The following is a 24253-nucleotide window of genomic DNA, read 5'->3' on the forward strand; positions in this document are numbered from 1 at the left end:
CGCAGGGCCGCGCTTAGTAACCCGATGTTTACCCTGGTTACCAGCATAAAAAAACAAACAGTACATACTTACATTCAGCTGTCTGTCCCTTGCCGTCTGGTTCCTGCACTGACTGCTGGCCGTAAAGTGAAAGCAGAGCACAGCCACAGCGGTGAGTCACCGCTGTGTGACTCACTGCTGTGCTGTGCTTTCACTTTCACTTTACGGCCAGCAGTCAGTGCAGGAACCAGACGGCAAGGGACAGACAGCTGAATGTAAGTATGTACTGTTTGTTTTTTTACGCTGGTAACCAGGGTAAACATCGGGTTACTAAGCGCGGCCCTGCGCTTAGTTACCCGATGTTTACCCTGGTTACCGGGGACCTCGGGATCGTTGGTCGCTGGAGAGCTGTCTGTGTGACAGCTCTCCAGCGACCAAACAGCGACGCTGCAGCGATCCGGATCGTTGTCGGTATCGCTGCAGCGTCGCTAAGTGTGACGGTACCTTTAGAGCATCATTCCCACCACCTCTCCATTTGCAACAAAATGCCTAATTTGATTTCCTTGGCTTATCTTTAGGAGGCATCTCACCTCCCACCTCATCAACAAATGTCCTACTGTAGTATAATTTAAATGTTGTGCCTTTTTCTTATTAATCTATTTGTTATCCTGTTTGAAGGAGCCACTATGCTCTGAAAGCTTGCAAACATCATTTTCTGGTTAGCCAATAAAGGTATCACTTCTAGAGTACTTTTGTCATCATTGGGCATTGGATATTCACATCGATTTTTCTAGCTAACACGGTACCACAATTTAATTTGTTATTGTACATTTTTTAACCCCTTTCTGCCATATGATGTACTATCCCGTCGAGGTGGGGTGGGCCCATATGACCACTGACGGGATAGTACATCATACGCGATCGGCCGCGCTCACGGGGGGAGCGCGGCCGATCGCGGCCGGGTGTCAGCTGCCTATCGCAGCTGAAATCCGGCACTATGTGCCAGGAGCGGTCACGGACCGCCCCAGCACATTAACCCCGGCACACCCCGATCAAACATGATCTCAGTGTGCCGGCGGTGCAGGGAAGCATTGCGCAGGGAGGGGGCTCCCTGCGGGCTTCCCTGAGACCCCCGCAGCAACGCGATGTGATCGCGTTGCTGTGAGGGTCTCTTACCTCCCTCCCTGCAGCAGGCCCGGATCCAATATGGCTGCGGCATCCGGGTCCTGCAGGGAGGGAGGTCGCTTACCACGTGCCTGCTCAGAGCAGGCGCATGGTAAGGATGCAGTGTTCTGAGACAGATCGGTGATCTGACAGAGTGCTGTGCAAACTGTCAGATCACCGATCTGTGATGTCCCCCCCGGGACAAAGTAAAAAAAAAATTTCCAAATGTGTAAAAAAAAATTTAAAAAAATCCTAAATAATGAAAAAAAAAATATATTATTCCCATAAATACATTTCTTTATCTAAATTAAAAAAACAATAAAAGTACACATATTTAGTATCGCCGCATCCATAATGACCCGACCTACAAAACTGGCCCACTAGTTAACCCCTTCAGTAAACACCGTAAGAAAAAAAAAAACGAGGCAAAAAACAACGCTTTATTATCATACCGCCGAACAAAAAGTGGAATAACACGCGATCAAAAAGACAGATATAAATAACAATGGTACCGCTAAAGACGTCATCTTGTCCTGCAAAAAAAGAGCCGCAATACAGCATCATCAGCTAAAAAATAAAAAAGTTATAGTCCTCAGAATAAAGCGATGCAAAAATAATTATTTTTTCTATAAAATAGTTTTTATCGTATAAAAGCGCCAAAGCATAAAAAATGATATAAACGAGGTATCGCTGTAATCGTACCTACCCGAAGAATAAAACTGCTTCATCAATTTTACCAAATGGGAAAGGTATAAACGCCTCCCCCAAAAGAAATTCATGAATAGCTGGTTTTTGGTCATTCTGCCTCATAAAAATCGGAATAAAAAGTGATCAAAAAATGTCACATGCCCGAAAATGTTACCAATAAAAACGTAAACTCGTCCCGCAAAAAACAAGACCTCACATGACTCTGTGGACCAAAATATGGAAAAATTATAGCTCTCAAAATGTGGTAATGCAAAAAATATTTTTTTGCAATTAAAAGCGTCTTTCAGTGTGTGACGGCTGCCAATCATAAAAATCCGCTAAAAAACGCGCTATAAAAGTAAATCAAACCCCCCTTCATCACACCCTTAGTTAGGGAAAATTTAAAAAAATGTTTTTATTTCCATTTTCCCATTAGGGTTAGGGCTAGGGTTAGGGCTAGGGTTAGGGCTAGGGTTAGGGTTAGGGCTAGGGTTAGGGCTAGGGTTAGGGCTAGGGCTAGGGTTAGGGCTAGGGTTAAGGTTAGGGCTAGGGTTGGAGCTAGGGTTAAGGCTACACTTAGGGTTGGGGCTAAAGTTACGGTTTAGATTACATTTACGGTTGGGAATAGGGTTGGGATTAGGGTTAGGGGTGTGTCAGGATTAGAGGTGTGGTTAGGGTTACTGTTGGGATTAGGGTTAGGGGTGTGTTTGGATTAGGTTTTCAGGTATAATTGGGGGGTTTCCACTGTTTAGGCACATCAGGGGCGTCCGATCTCAATTCCTGCCAATTCTGCGTTGAAAAAGTAAAACAGTGCTCCTTCCCTTCCGAGCTCTCCCGGGTGCCCAAACAGGGGTTTACCCCAACATATGGGGTATCAGCGTACTCAGGACAAATAGGACAACAACTTTTGGGGTTGAATTTCTCCTGTTACCCTCGGGAAAATACAAAACTGGGGGCTAAAAAATAATTTTTTGGGGAAAGTTTTTTTTGGTTTTTTTCCACAGCTCTGCGTTACAAACTGTAGTGAAACACTTGGGGGTTCGAAGCTCTCACAACACATCTAGATGAGTTCCTTAGGGGGTCTACTTTCCAAAATGGTGTCACTTGTGGGTGGTTTCTACTGTTTAGGTACATTAGGGGCTCTGTAAACGCAATGTGATGCCTGCAGACCATTCCATCTAAGTCTGCATTCCAAATGGCGCTCCTTCCCTTCCGAGCCCTCCCATGCGTCCAAACGGTGGTTCACCCCCACATATGGGGTATCAGCGCACTCAAGACAAATTGGACAACAACTTTTGGAGTCCAATTTCTGCTGTTACCCTCGGGAAAATACAAAACTGGTGGCTAAAATATAATTTTTGTGGGAAAAAAATTTTGTTTTATTTTTACGGCTCTGCATTATAAACTTCTGTGAAGCCCTTGGTGGGTCAAAGCGCTCACCAAACATCTAGATAAGTTCCTTAGGGGGTCTACTTTCCAAAATGGTGTGAGGGATTTCAATGTTTAGGCACATCAGTGGCTCTCCAAACACAACATGGCGTCCCATCTCAATTCCAGTCAATTTTGCATTGAAAAGTCAAACGGCGCTCCTTCCTAGCTCTCCCATGCGTGCAGTGGTTTACCCCCACATATGAGGTATCAGCGTACTCAGGACAAATTGTACAACAACTTTTGGTGTCCAATTTCTTTCCTTACCCTTGGGAAAATAAAAAAATTAAGGGCAAAAAGATAATTTTTGTGAAAAAATATGATTTTTTATTTTTATGGTTCTGCATTATAAACTTCTGTGAAGCACTTGTTGGGTCAAAATGCTCACCACACCTCTAGATAAGTTCCTTAGGGGGTCTACTTTCCAAAATGGTGTCACTTGTGGGGGGTTCAATGTTTAGGCACATCAGTGGCTCTCCAAACGCAACATGGTGTCCCATCTCAATTCCTGTCAATTTTGCATTGAAAAGTCAAACGGCGCTCCTTCCCTTCCGAGCTCTCCCATGCGCCCAAACAGTGGTTTACCCCCACATATGGGGTATCAGCTTACCCAGGACAAATAGTACAACAACTTTTGGGGTCCATTTTCTCCTCTAACTCTTGGTAAAATAAAACAAATTGGAGCTGAAGTAAATTTTTTGTGAAAAAAAGTTAAATGTTCATTTTTATTTAAACATTCCAAAAATTCCTGTGAAGCACCAGAAGGGTTAATAAACTTCTTGAATATAGTTTTAAGCACCTTGAGGGGTGCAGTTATTAGAATGGTGTCACACTTGGGTATTTGCTATCATATAGACCCCTCAAAATGACTTCAAATGAGATGTGGTCCCTAAAAAAAATGGTGTTGTAAAAATGAGAAATTGCTGGTCCACTTTTAACCCTTATAACTCCCTAATAGTGTTGAGCATTCCGATACCGCAAGTATCGGGTATCGGCCGATACTTGCGGTATCGGAATTCCGATACCGAGATCCGATACTTTTGTGGTATCGGGTATCGGTATCGGATCCATAGGGATGTGTAAAATAAAGAATTAAAATAAAAAATATTGATATATTCACCTCTCCGGCAGCCCCTGGACATCACGCTGGTAACCGGCAGGCTTCTTTGTTTAAAATGTGCGCATTTAGGACCTGCGAATGACGTCCCGGCTTCTGATTGGTCGCGTGCCGCCCATGTGACCGCCACGCGACCAATCAGAAGCCGTGACGTCATTCGCAGGTCCTAAATTCCTAGAATTAGGAGTTTAGTGAATGAGAATGACGTCGCGGCTTCTGATTGGTAGCGTGCCGCTCATGTGACCGCCACGCGACCAATCAGAAGCCGCGACGTCATTCTCATTCACTAAACTCCTAATTCTAGGAATTTAGGACCTGCGAATGACGTCACGGCTTCTGATTGGTCGCGTGGCGGTCACATGGGCGGCACGCGACCAATCAGAAGCCGGGACGTCATTCCTCAGGTCCTAAACGCGCACATTTTAAACAAAGAAGCCTGCCGGTTACCAGCATGATGTCCAGGGGCCGCCGGAGAGGTGAATATATCAATATTTTTTATTTTAATTCTTTATTTTACACATTACTATGGATCCCAGGGCCTGAAGGAGAGTTTCCTCTCCTTCAGACCCTGGGAACCATCAGGATACCTTCCGATACTTGGTGTCCCATTGACTTGTATTGATATCGGATATCGGTATCGGCGATATCAGATATTTTTCGGGTATCGGCCGATACTATCCGATACCGATACTTTCAAGTATCGGACGGTATCGCTCAACACTACTCCCTAACGAAAAAAAAATTTGGTCCCAAAATTGTGCTGATGTAAAATAGACATGTGGGAAATGTTACTTATTAAGTATTTTGTGTTACATATCTCTGTGATTTAATTGCATAAAAATTCAAAGTTGGAAAATTGCGAAATTTTCAAAATTTTCGCCAAATTTCCATTTTTTTCACAAATAAACGCAGATAATATCAAAGAAATTTTACCACTATCATGAAGTACAATATGTCATGAGAAAACATTGTCAGAATCACTGGGATCCGTTGAAGCGTTCCAGAGTTATAACCTCATAAAGGGACAGTGGTCAGAATTGTAAAAATTGGCCCGGTCATTAACATGCAAACCACCCTTGGGGGTAAAGGGGTTAAAGGAACTAATTCTTGCTATGTCATTTTCAATAAGATGGCAGTTATACAATACTAAATTAACTCACATATTGCTGATTGGAATTTAGGTATTTTGCATGATATGCCTTCACAGATTTGTTATTTATGGATTTTAAACTGAAGCAGTTAATGTAAGAAAAGGCAAATAGCAAACTAGAATTTCAAGCATCTTGGCCAGATAATTATGGCCAGAGAAACCTTAAGGCTCCAAGTCAGTTTACAGGAGGGAGACACAGTGTGACATGGTGGGGACGGAAGAGAATAGTAATAAGTAGGTAATTATAATGCTAAGAGCTCTTTCATATGTTCTTTTGTTTAAGTAGAGAAATGTCACATTACCATTTTCAGGAAGAGAATTGTGGGAATGCATGAGTGACTTGTTGGAGGAAGTAACCATTCTCACTGTTATTTAATATAATGGACATTTAGATGGATGGAGTCAAAATAATTTAAATATTTTAATGAGACAATTAGAGTTCATCTGAAATGTAAATCTGGGCCAGTCAATATGCAATATCACATGGTTGTGAATTACAAGTCCTCTTGATATACTTCTATCTTACACAGGACAAACAATTATAGTATTCTTCAAACACAGAAACTTACTTGGATGAGTCAATGAAATATATCACCAGGGCCCCAATGCTCAGAGCAAAGACAGTAACTACCTGTGAGAAAAAAGAACAGCAGTGTTATTATTCATAAGACTTAAATAATAAGAATAATGTCTAAGGATGCTTTCACATTGCATTCAGCAGCCCGTTTATGGCCATAGACTATAATGGCACCAGCAGAGCGAACTGAGTTTCTGCCTCCAGTAGGCGTATACGCCTGAACTGATGCACAGCAGAGCGCAAGTTCGCTCTTCTGATGCCATTATAGTCCATGGCCCCATTTGTGCATATGTTCAAATCCCGTTTTGTAGGAAGTTTGGACATAAGCCCCGACGGGGGCCACTGAATGGGTGTCTGTATGCAATGTGAAAGCAGCCCAAGTCAAACATGCATTTCAATGTATAGAAAAAAGAAGTCATATAAATATATACCGTATGTGGATTGTATTATGGGTCGAGGCTTGATACCACATGTAAGACAAGCTTCATTATGACCACAGATTACATTTCTGTACCCAGTGTGCTTCCTGATATCATAGGGACACTGAATTCCATAAAATATTCATATCTTATCTGTCATCTTCGGAACAATTCTACTAAAATAAAAGCTAGATTCTAACTCTTTAACCCCTTATCCCCCGTAGCTTTTTTCGTTTTTTTTTTTTTTTCGTTTTTCGCTCCCCTTCTTCCCAGAGCCATAACTTTTGTATTTTTCCGTCAATATGGCCATGTGAGGGCTAGCTTTTTGCGGGACCAGTTGTACTTTTGAACGACATCATTGGTTTTACCATGTTGTGTACTAGAAAGCTTCAAAACTTTGTAAAAAAAAAAAATTGTGCCATTTTTCGATACCCGTAGTTTCTCCATTTTTTCACAATCTGGGGTTGGGTGAGGGCTTATTTTTTGCACGTCGAGGTGATGTTTTTAATGATCCAATTTTGGTGTAGATATGATCTTTTGATCACCCGTGATTGCATTTTAATGCAATGTCACGGCGACCAAAAAAACGTAATTTTATTTTGGCATTTTTACTTTTTTTTTTGCTACACCGTTTAGCGATCAGGTTAATACCTTTTTATTGATAGATCGAGGGATTCTGAATGCATTGATACCAAATATGTGTATGTTTGATTTCATTTTTATTGTTTTATTTTGAATGGGGCGAAAGGGGGGTGATTTGAACTTTTACATTTTTTTCATTTTTTTAAATATTTTTAAAAACTTTTTTAACTTTTGGCATGCTTCAGTAGTCTCCATAGAAGACTAGAAGTTGCCACAACCCGATCGGCTCTGCTACATAGATCGCCTCTATATAGCGGATTTACTGACTTGCTATGAGCGCTGACCACTGGGTGGCGTTCACAGCAAGCCAGCACTAACAACCATAGAGGTCTCCAGGTGACCTCAGTTTGTCATGCCAACACACCGGTGACCCGTGATAACGTGACAGGAGTCACCAGTGTGCGTTTTTAAAGCCCGATGGCCGGAAGCGTGATTTAAATGCCGCAGTCAGAGTTTGGCATTTAACTGGTTATTAGCCGCGGATCACGATTCCACCCTCGGCTATTGTGGGCAAAACAGCTGACATGACCCGAGAAAGATGTGGGCTCACTGCCGAAGCCCACATCAAAGGGAAGGAGTCCGACTTCAGAGTACTATTATACCCGATGTCGGTAAGGAGTTAAAAGGAAGCTGTCATTTGGCCAGGAATAATAATAATAATAACTAATCCAAGAGGCATGTTCCCCTCCTCTCAGCTACACTGACAGGTCTGTCCCTTTAGACATATAGAGAGAGACCTGTCAGCTTTGCAAAGTGGCGGATAGAGCCGGCAAGGACATACAGTACCTCTTGGACTAGTCACCTCGTCCCTGAGTTTTGTCCTGGGCTTAACACAGCATAAGTGAAAAGTGGCTAAAAGATCCTGTGAGGCAAAATGTAATTGTTCTGCAGATGGCTGTAATGGAGGTGATTCCACACGTGCTGTTGGTGGAAGCAGCTCAATAATGCCTGTAAGCTCAGGTGAGTCAGACGTGCAGGCATCGCGTATAAAGGAGTTCTTTTTCATGTTGTTCTCAGATGATTCTTTGGCGCTCTCGAGAAAACTAAGCTATAGACATCTCAGCTTTCATAGACTGGAAACTATTGCACTCCATCAGCAAACTTAGTAACCTGCTTATGTGCCAACCTAACTCTCACTACATCAAGTTGCTGTTGGTGCATTCGCTGCCATACCATTTAGCTGAGGCAGCCTAATTTAGAGAAATGATCATATGCACTCAGCCTTACTGCACTATAACAGCCACCATTATTTGTCGCAGAAAGGGGTATTCACTCTATGCTTTCACATGCAGGAGAACTTCATTGCATTCTCAACTTGACTTTGATCTTAAAAGTATACTGCACCAAAGGCACTTGGAGCAGCAACTATGGAAAGGGACAAAACATGAGCTTTGCAGCTTACTGGGTGAATTTTTTGAGTGGTAGTGGTGCACCCCTGCAACTGGTGAAGCCTCCATGACTGGGAGCTTTATCTGCTTCCACCACCATGCAGCAGTTGTTTCCTACACCTTCATCACATCCTAGTCAATAGATATCAAGGGAGCAACAGGGCAGAGCACTGCTTCCACACACTGCCCTCATTGTTGTTGTTCATGTAACGCAAAGGGTTAGCAAGTGGTTTTACAGCTTAAAAGCATTAGTGACATAAGTCATATAGCAGACTAATGTTTTAACTCAAGAAGAGTTCAGAAATCAATATTTTGTGGAATAACCATGATTTTTCATCACAGCTTTCAGGCATCTTGGCATGCTTTCCACCGGTCTTTCACACTGCTTCTGGCGCAAAAATTGAAGCAGTTCTTTGTTTGATGGCTTGTGACTATCCATCATCCTCTTGATTACATTTGAGAGGTTTTCAATGGGGTTCAGCATTGTACTGTTAATACCAGACTGTGTTCTGTCTGGAATTAACATTGTAATGGATAGTAGAAACTTTGCAATTTGATTATATTTTCCTAAGTGAAAAATACTGATGAAACTCGAATAGTAAAAGTGACACTGACCAAACTCTGATGAAATTTAGATCCAAAGCACTAATTAACAACAGTCCGTGTTTTTACGTACAAGATAAATCACAGATGTCTAAATGAGGTCATAAGCGGCATTTACACTAGAAGATAACCGCTGCATGACCAGCTCTATCCTCGCCTACTGTATTCTCACCCATCCCTTGTAGATTGTGAGCCTTCGCGGGCAGGGTCCTCTCTCCTCCTGTACCAGTTGTGACTTGTATTGTTCAAGATTATTGTACTTGTTTTATTATGTATACCCCTCATCTCATGTAAAGCGCCATGGAATAAATGGCACTATAATAATAAATAATAATAATAATAGTGAACCAGCTTTGCTTTTTTAAAACTGCTAGTTTCACGATTATTTAGCCTAGTAAACAGACTGCCGATCACCTAGTGAACAAGCAAAACATTTGTTTATCAGGTGAAATTATCTTTTTTGCAGCATAAAAAAGATAATTGTTCTCAGCAGGGCATCAGTGTAAACTGCAATTGCACTGCTGAGAATCGTGGCAGCCAATGTGAACTGAGTGATCTCTTATAGGTCTAGTATAGATCACACAATGTGCATCATTTACTTTGGTCTGCCTGTGTAGGCAGGCATCTCAATTACTGCCGGTCAGTAAAAACTAACCGCTTAGCAGTCGTATTCTGCCCTTGATTCGCCCATGTAAACAAACTCATAGAGGAATCACATGTAATGTAATAGAGTGAAGGATGTGCAACGTTAAAAAGCACAGCTGACAATCATACAGGCAGAACACAATATAACATGTCCTTTAGGACACAAATAAGAAGTAACAATTAGGCTATGTGTACACGTTGCAGATTAGGCTTAGGAATTTCTGGTGCGGATTCTGCCTCTCCTGTCAGAAAACGCATCTGCGGATTTGTCGTGTTTTTTGTGCGGTTCCGCAGCATTTTTTGTGCGTTTTTGCTGCAGTTCTCTTGCGGATTTGCGGCGTTTTTTTACCCCTGCGGTTTTCTATAATGGAATGGGTACAAAAACGCTGGCTGCAGATTCACAAAAAAGAAGTGACATGCTACTTCTTTAAAACCACAGAGTTTAAGCAGCGGATTTTCCGTAAAGTGTGCACAGCATTTTTTTTTCTCATTGATTTACATTGTACTGTAAATCAATTGCGGATCTGCAGCGTTTCTGGACCTCAAAAAACGCTGCAGATTCGCACAGAATCCGCAACGTGTGCACATAGCCTTACTGTGGCCTTCTCAACATCTGGAGGGCAAGTCTTTTATTTTATTACACACTTCCATCCAAGATGTCATTTATTATTAAAAGATTTCTTTCAGTGGGTGACTTAGAAATGCAATCAACGCATGGAGATGTTTATCAGGCAGATAAATGGTATCTTTCATCTTATCACGATCTTCCATCTCTTGAACACAGCACTGTACCTAAAGGATTATCAAGAACGACAAACAAATAAAACTACATCTTATTCCCTCCTTTGGCTGCAGTAATGTTAATAACTGAATGAAGGGAACAACTACAGAATAATTTGATAGTCATTGTAAAGTATCACAAGTATGATTGTGAAGTATGTTGTGAATTCTGTGGCTGAATTCACTTCTGTGGTCACAAGTGGTATTGCAGTCTCTGGGCTTCCTCCCTCAGGTGTTTTGGTGAGCTCGTTGGCTGCCTTGCTATTTAGCTCCACCTGAGTCTGTCTTCCTTGCTCCTTGTCAATGTTCCAGTGTTGGATCTGAGCTACTGCATCTTTCCTTGGGCCTGCTGCTCTGCTAGATAAGTGCTTCTAGTTTGTTTTCTGTTTTTTCTGTCCAGCTTGCTATTAACTTTTGCTGGAAGCTCTGAGAAGCAAAGGGGTGCACCGCCGTGCTGTTAGTTCGGCACGGTGGGTCTTTTTGCCCCTTTGCGTGGTTTTCGTTTAGGGTTTTTTGTAGACTGCATAGTTCTCTTTGCTATCCTCGCTCTGTCTAGAATATCGGGCCTCACTTTGCTGAATCTATTTCATTCCTACGTTTGTCTTTTCATCTTGCTAACAGTCATTATATGTGGGGGGCTGCCTATTCCTTTGGGGTATTTCTCTGAGGTAAGTCAGGCTTGTATTTCTATCTTCAGGCTAGTCAGCTCCTCAGGCAGTGCCGAGTTGCATAGGTAGTGATAGGCGCAATCCACTGCTGCTTATAGTTGTGTGAGGATAGATCAGGTACTGCAGTCTACAGAGATTCCACGTCTCAGAGCTCGTTCTATTGTTTTTGGTTATTGCCAGATCTCTGTATGTGCGCTGATTACTGCACGCTGTGTTGCCTGATTGCCAGCCATAACAGAAGTACAGGTTTTCTTTAGATTTTAGCTTTGTCCAATGACTTTTAGTTAACCCCTTCTTTTGCTCCCTTTAATCCCAGAGCCATAACTTTTTATTTTTGGTCAAAATGGCCATGTGTGGGCTTGTTTTTTTGCAGGACAAGTTGTAATTTTGAAAGACACCATTGGTTTTATCATATAGTGTACTAGAAATGGGAACAAAATTCCAAGTGCAGTGAAACTGCAAAAAAGTGCAATTCCACAGTTCTTGTTTTTTACCATGTTCACTAAATGCTAAAACTGACCAGCCATTATGATTCTCCAGGGCAGTATGAGTTCATAGACACCAAACATGTCTAAGTTCTTTTTTATTTAAGCGGTGAAAAAAAATCCAAAGTTTGGTAAAAAAAAAAATGGTGTCATATTCCGAGACCTGTAGTGTCTCCATTTTTCATGATCTGTGGCTGGCTGAGGGCTTATTTTTTGCGTGCCTAGCTGGCATTTTTAATCATACCATTTTGGTGTATATATGATCTTTTTATTGCCCGTTATTACATTTTATTGCAATGTAGCAGCGACTAAAAAACTTAATACTGGTGTTTTAAAAAAAAAATTCTTGCTACATAATTTAGCGATCAGATTAATTTTTTATATTTTTTTTATATTTTTAACAACTGTTTTTTTACTTTTTGCATGCTTCAATAGGCTCCATGGGAGACTAGAACCTGCACTATTTCAATCGACTTTGCTACACACAGGTGATGATCAGATCGTCTATATGTAGCAGAATTGCTCACTTGCTATGAGCGCTGACCGCCGGGCTCAGCGCCGGAACCTGCATCAAACAGGGGGAGTCCGACATCGGCATACTATTGCACATGATGTCAGAAAGGGGTTAAAGACTTAAATCTACAAAAGTGATTTCACAACTTGACAAGAAAAAAGCACTATTCAAATGTTTATATGTGCTATTAAACACAGTAACTCATGACATTTTATAGATTTTTCCAGCACTGCTTTTCATCAATGACAGCATTCATGAAGGCTGTTGTTGAAAAGGGCCAATCTTAGGGAACGTCATATCCTACTAATTAAGTGTGGAACTTTCAGAATGGTTCTGGGAAATGGCCACTCTAAATCCAATAAAATATTCCAAAATTTCTCTAAGATTAGGATTAGTTCAAAACTATTAACAAAAGACTTGTATACATATTAGTCCAAAAACCAAATTTAAAAAAAAATTCAGTAATAACAACCAAAAAAAAGCCCCCAAAGTATTAGACAGGCCACATATTGTTTTGTTTTAAAACATATATTTTAATTTATATCAAAAGGATAAAACCTTAATTCAAAATACACATTCAATTGTAAAAATGCCTCCGATCTAAAACAAATCACGTGTGGCTACACAGATAATTGTATAATATAACCTATGTGGCAAATGTGGTGTTTCTATAGACATTACCATGAAATTCTTACATAATATCCCGGACAAATGACCTGAAGAGAAACCCCTATCAAATTGCTTTAGTGCATATACGCAGCTAGTTTTACAATACAACCCATCAGGCACGTATTAAATAAGCCTCAAATGGCATTCCTGTAGTTATTACAATAATATTCCCAGTTAATATCCCGGTTAAATAACCTGAGCAGAAACCCTTGCCAAAGTGCTTCAGTGCATATGCCGATTATGGGCTCTTACAACCACCATAACAAGGTTTATCTGCTCATAGTTACCTCTGTGCAACCACATGAGACCTGCACAAACCCCTACGCGCATTTCGATAGATTCTTCTTCCAAGGGGCTTATAGTGCGGAGGGAAATGGGAGTGTATTTAACCACACCTCCAGCCAATCAGCGCTACACTAGTGCCAGTTATTCCACAATTACCATATGTGCATCAGACTAATACCTGCGCTGGAGACAATGCACAGTATCGGAAGTGACATTAATGCAGTGACACCGATAATGAAAGGCATTGGAGTCAATGCCCAATACCGGAAAAGACATTAATGCACAGTGACGCCGGTAGTGGAACGCTTTGCGTTCCACATGCATATTCAAGGAATGTTATCAAATATCGGGATTTAATGAAAATTGAGTAGAAATAAGTAACATCCAACCCATTAACAGTAAATTTAATACAAATTAAATACCCAAAAGTAACAGCAATTTGTATCAAATCAGAACAACAAGTAAAGCAGCGCATGTGTACCCGGAACCAGCAGCCAAAAGGATCCACCCACCAGCGGCGGTGACAAGACCCATGAGCCGAACCGGACCCGGCAGGTAGATGCCTCCAGCCAATCAGCGCTACACTAGTGGAATAGTCTAGTCTATAGAAACACAACATTTGCCACATACGTTATATTATACAATTATCTGTGTGATAATTAACACGTGATTTGTTTTAGATTGGAGGCATTTTTACAATTGATTGTGTATTTTGAATTAAGGCTTTATCCTTTTGGTATAAATAAAAATATATGTATTAAAACAAAACATTATGTGGCCTGTCTAATACTTTGGGGGGCTTTTTGTGGTTGTTATTGCTGAATATGTTTTGAAATTTGGTTATTGAACTAATATGTATACATATCTGATTTCTGTTTCTAAACAGATAGTCCGTAGTTTCACAATGGATTATAAGGCCAGAGAATCAGCCTGGCGTAAGAAAGCAACAAATATGTTTAATGTAGGTGCCTCCATGTCTAATGTTGATACATCTGTATCGGACAAGGAAATATTTAGACAATATAAAAATGTGATGTATAAGAAAACCAGATTTTGGTGGACAAGGACTACATTGGAGAATTATGTTAGCCAAGAAATTGTGTCTAATGCTGCTACATCTTGCTCTCTTGAATTCCTTAAAATAATTATTGAAAGTAATATACAGGCAATGTCTGAGATTGAAAGTAAGTTGGAAAAACTTGAAGAAACTATGAAAAAGGAAATTATAAAGGAACTTCTTGAAACTTGGTCTAATGATTTTAATAATGATATGGAGAAATGGGAAAATGAAATATGTTAGAGAAAAATCAAAAAATATCAAAGGGATGTAAAAGATTATGAAGATAATAAGATCTATGGGTGGCAATGGAAAAAAGTAACATCAATACAACCAGACAACGGCAATCATCATTTAGCTCTTTGTCCTCCACATCTGAAACTAGTGTCTCCAGTAATAATCGGGGGGTCAAATATGACGACAAGATTTGGATCATGAAAAAATGATTATAAAAAAACGGGCCGACATTTTTTCCAGAACATCTAAACATAAAGAAGGTAAATTTAAGGTAATCAATCTCTCTGATCATCATCTTACAGAGATCCAACATATGGTCTTAACAAAGGGACTAACTTTCTCTCCCTCCCAATATTTAGATCCATTCGTAGCTATCTGTTATGATCTGGTGGCTGAGGAGCAGCATGAGACGTACTCTGGAGAAGGTGGTACCTGTACTGACCGCAAACCTGAACTTAGCACCGCAACTAGAAGTAGCCGTGGGATGTACCTAACACTCCCTAGACACCTCAACACAGCCTTAGAACTAACTTCCCCTAAAGATAGAAACGGGAAAACTATCTTGCCTCAGAGAAAATCCCCAAAGGATAGACAGCCCCCCACAAATATTGACTGTGAGAGGAGATGGAAATGACATACGCAGACTGAAATCAGGATTTAGCAAAGGAGGCCATACTACCTAAAAAGAAAGAATAGGACAGAGTACTATGCGGTCAATATTAAAACACTAGAAAATATCCACCACAGAAAATACAAATCTCCACATCTGACTAAAGACATGGAGGGTATATCTGCATCTCCAGAGACACAGCTTGGCTGCAAAAAATCCCTCACAGACAAAGCTGGACAAGACAAAACATGAAAATGCACTGAACTATAAGATCCACAGCATGTGGACAGCAAAAACAAAGCCAGAACTTATCTTTGTTGAAATGAACAGCAAAACAGGAGACACCAGGTATGGATGTGAATCCTCCAAAAACAATGGACAACTGGCACTGACTAAAGGATTAAGCAAGACTATATAGCCCAGCCTAAATTGCAATAAGTGGACACACCTGATAAATGCTGCGATCCAAAGACAGCAGCACTACCACTCATAACCACCGGAGGGAGCCCAAGAGCAGAATTCACAACAGCGATCAAAAACCTTCATCTTTTCTCCAGAAAAAATATTTAAAAAGGATACATTATAAATCAGAGCTGGATGACCAGTTTCCATCTACTCAGGAAACGGAAGCATTGGCTAGTCTTGAAGCCCCTGCGGAGGAGAATAGCACCACATCAGTAAGCCAAAAAATTCCCGTGTCACTTTTGACTAAATCTAAAAAATTTCCCTCCCTCAGCCTTTGTCCAGCTGTTGATATTTTCACCAGATTGGTTACCACAGAGATTGAGAGGTTGTGCCAAAATGGTTATGGTGGTTCCAATTGAGAGAGGCAATTGTCACTTTGGTTAACCTTACTGATGTGGTGTTTAAGCCCTCTGACAGGGCGGTAATATAGTCATCTGGCCAGATGAAATGTACGAAAGACAAGCAATGAAATTAATCAATGATAAAAATTGCTATCGAAAATTGACTAGTAATCCAATGCATTCCTTTCAGAGTGAATTAGTTAGAATTTTGGAATATGCCTTTGCCAATGGAATCATCCCCAAAAAATTTTTGGAAGTGGTCAAGGAAATGCATCCATGACTTCGAAGCTTGTACCTGATCCCCAAGATCCATAAGGACCCCTTGGATCCCCTGGGAAGACCAATAATTTCCGGTAACGGAAGCCTGTGTGAAGTAGTTACCAGAATTATTGACTATTATTTGAAGCCCCTGGTAAGTGAATTACCATCTTATATAAAAGATACAAATTCTGCGTTACACAGAATTGACAATATCCATTTGAGCGATACTGCAGTAACGGTAACTGCTGAAGTAGAAGCGCTCTACACTTCCATTCGACACAAAGATGGGCTCCAGGCGGTACAGTGGTTCTTGAGTTCCAGTAATATGGACAAGGATATGGTCCAGCTGTTGATACAACAATTAGAATACGCATTGATGCATAACATCTTTGTTTTTAAAAACAGCACGTATTTACAAACACAGGGTACGGCAATGGGGGCCAGTTGTGCCCCCTCGTATGCCAATTTATTTCTTGGGCGTGGGAACGGGAGATTTTTGTGTGTGAACCGGTACCTCAATCCAGCCTGGTCACAGGCTGGATGAGGTACATTGATGACATCTGGTTCATATGGGAAGGACCTGTTGAAGATTTGAGTATATTCATGGATAATTTGAACAACAATGATTCAAATATTAAACTTACCTTCAAATTTGGAAGGGAGGTTGAATTTTTAGATCTTGCCATTAGTGTTGTTATAATGGGATATTTATATACTAACCCCTACAGGAAACCCACTGCCACCAACTCCTTTTTACATGCAACATCATCCCACCAACCAGCCACAATCAGGGACATTTCTGTGGGACAGTTTTTGAGGACAAAGAGGATATGTACTAAGTCTGAGGATTTTGAGATTCAGTCTAGGGACCTCACTGATCGGTTTCAGGAAAGGGGATATAGCAAAAAGAACATTAAAAGAGGGTATCAGAGGGCATTGAGGAGCCCACGAGAAAAATTGTTATATGGGGGGTGTTGTGAATTCTGTTGTCGAACTCCCTCCTGTGGTCGTGAATGGTACTTCGGCGAGTTCTGTCTATGGGCTCCCTCTGGTGGCTATGAGTGAAGCTGCGGCTTCTGAGGTTCCTTACACAGGTGACGTGGTTTATCCTTTGGTTGGCTGTTCTATTTAACTCCTCTTTTTTGCACACTCTGCGTGGTCTTTTGTAGGTTTTTGTGCTGATCGCAAAGTTACCTAACCTATCCTCTGTCTATTTAGTAAGTCTGGCCTCCCTTTGCTGAAACCTGTTTCATTTCTGCGTTTGTGACTTTCATCTTTACTCACAGTCAATATATGTGGGGGGCTTCCTTTACCTTTGGGGAATTTCTCTGAGGCAAGGTAGGCTTTATTTTCCATCTCTAGGGCTAGATAGCTCTTAGGCTGTGACGAGGCGCCTAGGTCTGGTCAGGAGCGCTCCATGGCTATTTCTAGTGTGTGTGATAGGATTAAGGCTTGCGGTCAGCAGAGTTCCCACATCCCAGAGCTTGTTCTGTGTTAGTTTAACTATAAGGTCATTCCGGGTGCTCCTAACCACCAGGTCATAACAGGGGGGCAAGCAAAAACAATGATTTGGAACAGGTTAGAATGATTACCACCACCACAATAAATGTCATTGATAACCCACCTCATTGTAGATTGTAAGCTCTCACGAGCAGTTTCGTTTTATTACGCTTTAATTATTGTATTGTTAACATTGTTACTATTTGTGTTTGAAACTGTTAAACTGTAAAGCGCTGCAGAATATGTTGGCGCTATACAAATAAAGATTGATATTATTATTGATAGACATTGGAATATACTCTTTACTAACCCCATCCTGAAAAGGATTTTACCAAAAAAAACACTGATTACGGCAAGTGTACTGGTACATACACCTATACAAGAAAAGGGGACTTAAGCAGTGGCGCTTCCCACAACGATGTACAAACCAAACAGAGGAAACAGGGAGCAAATGCCAATATAAAATTTTTTCAATCAATTTATTAACAACAATTTAGTAAAAAAGTACAAACAAATAAAAAAATGAAGATACTAGTGCACAATACAACTGCCCAGCTGGGTAGTACACTCCTGTATATCTTGACAATATCTCCATAGATTACCATCCATATAGCTAAACATCACATATAAACTGAAAGTTCATATAGATGCACATAGTGCCCCAATGTATAGGTCCCTTTGTTCAAGGTGGCTTGTCTTAGCCTACACCCCTCCTATAAGCATGTTCCCAAAGGGATACTATAATATATTGACTACCCGAAAACAAGGATATATGTGATTCCTATAATGCTTAAAGGGTAACGGTTTGTTATAAAAAGTGCAATTAGATGTGGTCAAACTGATTCTATAAAGTAAAGTGCATAGTGCTTATTTAGGGTCTACCACACGTCATATTACACATACAGTCATGGCCAAAAGTATATTTTTTTGTTTTATCTTATTTTTTGGTTCGTCTGACATCGATAAACCTCCAGCTTCTTGTCTTTTCCATATGCCATTCTTTTTCCGAAGCTGAACTATGTCTATATTCAAGGAATCGCATTATAAAGAGGATTATGATATAACCATCTTCTTTGGCGTGTGTGAATGAAGATTGAATAGGATCAGTGATGAATTATGGCCTTCAGTCTGAATCAATAGAAGAATTTTTGGTGATTGGAGATCATATTCCTTGTTATTCTTCAATGGACTTTAAATTTTATTAACTTATGATTATTAATATTCATTATTATTATATTTGTTTGTCACTGGTTCACATAACAAGCAAAAAATAATTTTTGTTATGGTATTTCACTGTCATCTTTAGCATAAAATTTATATTTTGTTTTTTTTTATTTTATGTACTTATATTAGTATTAACTGTTATTTGGCACTGGGCTTTTATCCAGTACCATCCCTTTACACAATTTCACTTTCCCAGGAATTTAGCTACATCACACATACACTCTTGTCACACACACACTATTGGATTATTATGTAATACTAGATGGCAGCCCGATTCTAAAGAATCGGGAGTCTAGAATCCATATATACTTTATTTATTCAAATGTAAGAATAATACAATTAATAAATAATAGTAAGAAAGAACAAAAATAATAGGCAGTATATGGAGAAAACACCAAACAAAAGTTCAAAATTGGTGTGAAAATGTCACTGAACCACTTCACAACTAAATATATATAGTTTTGGTAAATGGTATTATCATTTTTTTGACGAAATTCGGCAGGAGCTTGAAGAGCAACGTCACTGGGCCCGCCTCCACGCAGTAAAAACTTGCTGTGAGGTAAAAATTCAAAAATCACACCAAAATGGCGGGCGGAGTGTGTCACAGTACGGCACGTTTCTGATTGGTCGCTCGCAGCAGGCGACACTGGACACTGTTGACGTCACTTATCTCCGGACATTAGCTCCGGACATTAGCTCCGGACATTAGCTCCGGACATTAGCTTCGGACAAAGCCACGGAAGTTGGCACAAATTGCAGGAAGTAGTATTCTAGGCAATTATATATTAGATAAACACACTCTAGGACAGCTTGATGTGCGCATGTGCCTTGGAGCTGCGGTCGCACCCTACTGCCCATGGCACAGACTGGACTCTTGTCACCACCATTGGTGGGTGGATCCCTTCAGCTGCTGGTTCCAGGTACGCATGCGCCGCTTTTCATGTTGTTCTGATTTCACACAAATTGCGGTTACTTTTGGGTATTTAATTTGTATTAAATTTACTGTTAATGGGTTGGATGTTACTTATTTCTATTCAATTAGCATTAAATCCCGATATTTGATAACATTCCTTGAATATGCATGTGGAACGCAAAGCGTTCCACTACCGGCGTCACTGTGCATTAATGTTTTTTCCGGAATTGCCCATTGACTCTAATGGCTTCCATTATCGATGTCACTGCATTAATGTCACTTCCGGTACTGTGCATTGACTGCAGCGCAGGTATTAGTCTGATGCACATATGGTAATTGTGGAATAACTGGCACTAGTGTAGCGCTGATTGGCTGGAGGTGTGGTTAAATACACTCCCATTTTCCTCCTCACTATACGCTCCCGGAAGAAGAATCTATCGAAACGAGCATAGGGGTTTGTGCAGGTCTCGTGTGGTTGCACAGAGGTAACTATGACCAGATAAATCTTGTTATGGTGGTTGTAAGAGCCCATAATTGGCATATGCACTGAAGCACTTTGGCAAGGGTTTCTGCTCAGGTTATTTAACCGGGATATTAACTGGGAATGTTATTGTAATATCTACAGGAATGCCATTTGAGGCTTATTTAATAAGTACCTTATGGGTTGTATTGTAGCTAGCTGCGTACAAGCACTAAAGCATTTTGATAGGGGTTTCTTTTCAGGTCATTTGTCCGGGATATTATCTAAGAATTTCATGGTAATGTCTATAGAAACACCACATTTGCCACATAGGTTATATTATACAATTATCTGTGTAGCCACACGTGATTTGTTTTAGATCGGAGGCATTTTTACAATTGATTGTGTATTTTGAATTAAGGTTTTATCCTTTTGATATAAATAAAAATATATGTTTTAAAACAAAACATTATGTGGCCTGTCTAAAGCCCCCGTCTCACATAGCGAGATCGCAAGCGAGATCGCTGCTGAGTCACAAGTTTTGTGATGCAACAGCGATCTCAGTAGCGATCTCGCTATGTGTGACACGTAGCAGCGATCAGGCCCCTGCTGTGAGATCGCTGGTCGTGTCGGAATGGCCTGGACCATTTTTTGATCGTTGAGGTCCCGCTGGGTAGCACACATCGCTGTGTTTGACACCTTACCAACGACCTCGTTGACAGGACGTCCCATTGAATCATCATGAAATAGCATCGTTCTACAGGTCGCTACAGGTCGCTACAGTTCGCCGCATCGCTGCTGCGTCGTTGGGGAGATCGCACTGTGTGACATCTCACCAGCGACCACATAGCGACGCAGCAACGATCCATGACAGGTCGTATCGTTGTCGGGATCGCTTAAGCGTCGCTATGTGTGACGGGGCCTTAATACTTTGGGGGGCTTTTTGTGGTTGTTATTAACAAAAGACTGACTGTTTCTTCCAAACAGAATAACTGGTTTGTACAGGTGCAAACTAAAAGCAGACATCTCTATACATAGCAAAATAACAAATAAAGTTGCACTCTGTAGTGCTATAGCATGTAAAAAATGAAGATGCTTAACACTTAATTTTGCCACTTCATGCATGCCCAGCAGCCATTGACAAGGCAATCTCCTGTTGCTGGGAACCTATCACAAGGTTTCCATGGTAGGCGAGGGTCTGATATGTTGTGGTAGAGCATTCTTAAGTACGGGGATGCAAGGGAGAAATCTTGCATGCGATTGTGGGAAGAAGAGATAAGAGGGGAGTAGAGAAGGAGAATTGGAGGTTGTGTGCAGGTAAGTACCAGGAGACTAGGTCACAGATGTATGGAGGAGACAGGTGGTGGATGGCTTTGTATGCCATGGTTAAGATTTTGAACTGGAGTCTCTAATAATAGGTAATAGGGAGCCTGTGAAGAGATTGCCAGAGGGGAGAGGCTGGGGAATAGCGGGGGGACAGGTGAATTGATCAGGCAGCAGAGTTTAGGATAAATTGGAGGGGTGCGAGAGTGTTAGAAGACAGGCCACAAAACAGGAGGCTTCAGTATTCGATGTGGGAGATGATGAATGCATGGACTAGGGTTTTTGCAGATTCTTGATTAAGGAATGTACCAATTCAGGAAATATTTGTGAGTTGGATTCATCAGGAAGTGGAAAGAACTTGGAAATGTGGTTTGAAGGAGAGATCAGAGTCAAAACATCAAAACATTTAGGACAATTTTAGCTTCCTAGCTTTGTAAAATAATTTGACCCTTTTGTGTTACAACATAATTGTGCCCCAGTGCACAAAGCAAAATCCACAAAGGCATGATTGGAGCAGTTTGGCATGGAAGGATTTGACTGGTCAGCACAGACCTCTGACCTCAACCCCATGAAGCACCTTTGGGATGATCTAGATTCAGAATTCTGATTAGATAGGCGATCCGGAACAGTATAGTTTGGAGTCCGTACCGAACACCTAATGTTCAGGCCCGGACCCCGTTTATGGACTTCTCCAGGAAGTCTGTTTTATTGTTTGGGTTTGGCACCCTAAACATCGGGTGTTTCCCATGCTGTCACCCGCATGACAACGCAAGAAACACTGGTGGCTCTGATCGCTGGTATGATAATTACCGCTGGTCACAGAGCTGCAGTTGTCACGCTAACAGATGACAGCGTGAGCCAGCAGCTGTGATCGTCGGGAGAACTTTAAAAAAACATTTTTGTAAATGATGTGGGGTATGTTTTATTTTTGATAACCAGCGGAGGTAAAACTGACAGCTGCAGGCTGTAAACCTCATCTGTAAACGTTATCATGGTCGGTTATCAAGAAACACCATTGTTTAAAATTATTAAAATAAATAATTTTTGCAAACTGCGTGGGATCCCCCACATTTTTGACAACCAGCAAAGCTTAAGAAGACAGCTGGGGGCTTGTATTCTTAGACTGGTAAGGGGCCATGGATACTAGGCCCCCAGTTTAAAAATAGGAGCCCACAGGTGTCCCAGAAAAGGTGCATCTATTGAATGCGTTGCTTTGCCCGGCTCATTATGCAGCTCACCAAGGATTTACCTGGCCTGGTGTATGTGAGCAGGTTGCGGGATGCAGTAATGAACAGGAGGCAGAGCAAGCGTTAATATTAACTTAACTGAAATAGGGATATACTCTACACAGGGATGGGGAAAGTATAGGCAGGTGATATTAGCACAATCGGTGTGCTGAGGGAGGTACTGATGGCAAACTGTATAATAACTGTTCATTAGAGTAAACTTATCAGTCCGATGGCTTCCTGAGTGCAGAGTCTTAGATTCTCACGGTGGTGCCAACATGGTCAGCACGTGATGAATCCGGTGTCGTCCTGCAGGCATTAATGATCCAGTTGCTGGCAGTGATCATGAGTCCTCGACATCTTACAAGGGATCTTGGGTTGCAGAGGTAAGAGCAGTCTCTAGCACTGTCGGGGCTTGACAGAGCTCGGTAGAAGTAAAGTATACGGGTGAGAAAGAATAAAGTTCTCGGTAAGTCACCTGCTATCTCCTAGGTGGCATGTGCGCGTTATTCACTGGCCCATGGCGTTGAGTACCTTGAGAAGTTGAGAAGCGAGGGCCAACAGGCGGTATACGGTTCTCCAGTGACAGTCTTTGTAAGTGGCAGCAGGGACAATGTAGCGTGGACTTGCGCTGTCACGATGCTCAGAGGATGGAGCACCAAACGTCCCCTGTTGTGCGCTGCATGTTCTCACCAAGTCTCTTTGCCATTTCACGCACTCTGCCCTTTTTATCCTAGCTATGCCCCCTGCTGTCGAGTGCAAAGGTCGGTCCGGGTCTCTAAGCTTTCCCCTAGACATCAAAGGTGACTGTCCTGACAGTTCCGGCCCTGGTGCGAAAAGGTACCCCGCTCCGGTCTCTCATCTTACATGTACGCCATTCAGGACCTGTTTGGGTCCTTTCACTGCCCTCTTGGCTGTCGATGCAGGGCAAAGCAGAGGCCCAATTGAAAATTGTAGTGGCACCATTGAGGTGTGGAACTACATTTAATAATAAATTAAGTGTTTACCACAATTGCAAATAACATTAAATACCTTTGTGCGGTATAACTTCCATGGTACAGTCAGACGCATAAGAAGATTCAGCGCTGGGCGGGGAATAGAGTTGGAGTGACAGAGGCTTTAGACCTATCTTACCTCTTCAGCCTCATTTGGCATATCTGATAAAACATGGATATCTCAGTAATGGAGAAGTGAACAAGCCACATAGAGGTATTGCTGGACTTGCCTTTGAAAGAGCTATATGCACATATAAATAGTTTTGGGGTAAAATCCAGCTGACAGATTTATTTAACCCCTTCACCCCCAGAGCTTTTTTCATTTTTTCGTCTTTCGCTCCCCTTTTTTCCAGAGCCATAACTTTTTTTATTTTTTCATCAATATGGCCATGTGATGGCTTTTTTTGCAGGATGAGTTGTACTTTTGAACGATACCATTGG

At 41.3% G+C, this 24253-nt stretch overlaps 1 protein-coding gene across 8 annotated transcripts in view; it reads right to left on the bottom strand.

The window, feature by feature from the left end:
* Positions 1 to 24253, bottom strand: part of KCNMA1 (potassium calcium-activated channel subfamily M alpha 1) — a 1262580-nt gene that overhangs the window by 691259 nt on the left and 547068 nt on the right. For all 8 annotated transcript variants that reach the window (XM_069753065.1, XM_069753070.1, XM_069753069.1 and 5 more), the window contains exon 3: positions 6095 to 6156. In XM_069753065.1, coding sequence (XP_069609166.1) covers positions 6095 to 6156 — 62 coding nt within the window. The remainder of the gene's footprint in view (positions 1 to 6094; positions 6157 to 24253) is intronic.

This window comes from Ranitomeya imitator, chromosome 2 (genome assembly GCF_032444005.1).
Source record: "Ranitomeya imitator isolate aRanImi1 chromosome 2, aRanImi1.pri, whole genome shotgun sequence".
NCBI classification, from domain to species: domain Eukaryota; kingdom Metazoa; phylum Chordata; class Amphibia; order Anura; family Dendrobatidae; genus Ranitomeya; species Ranitomeya imitator.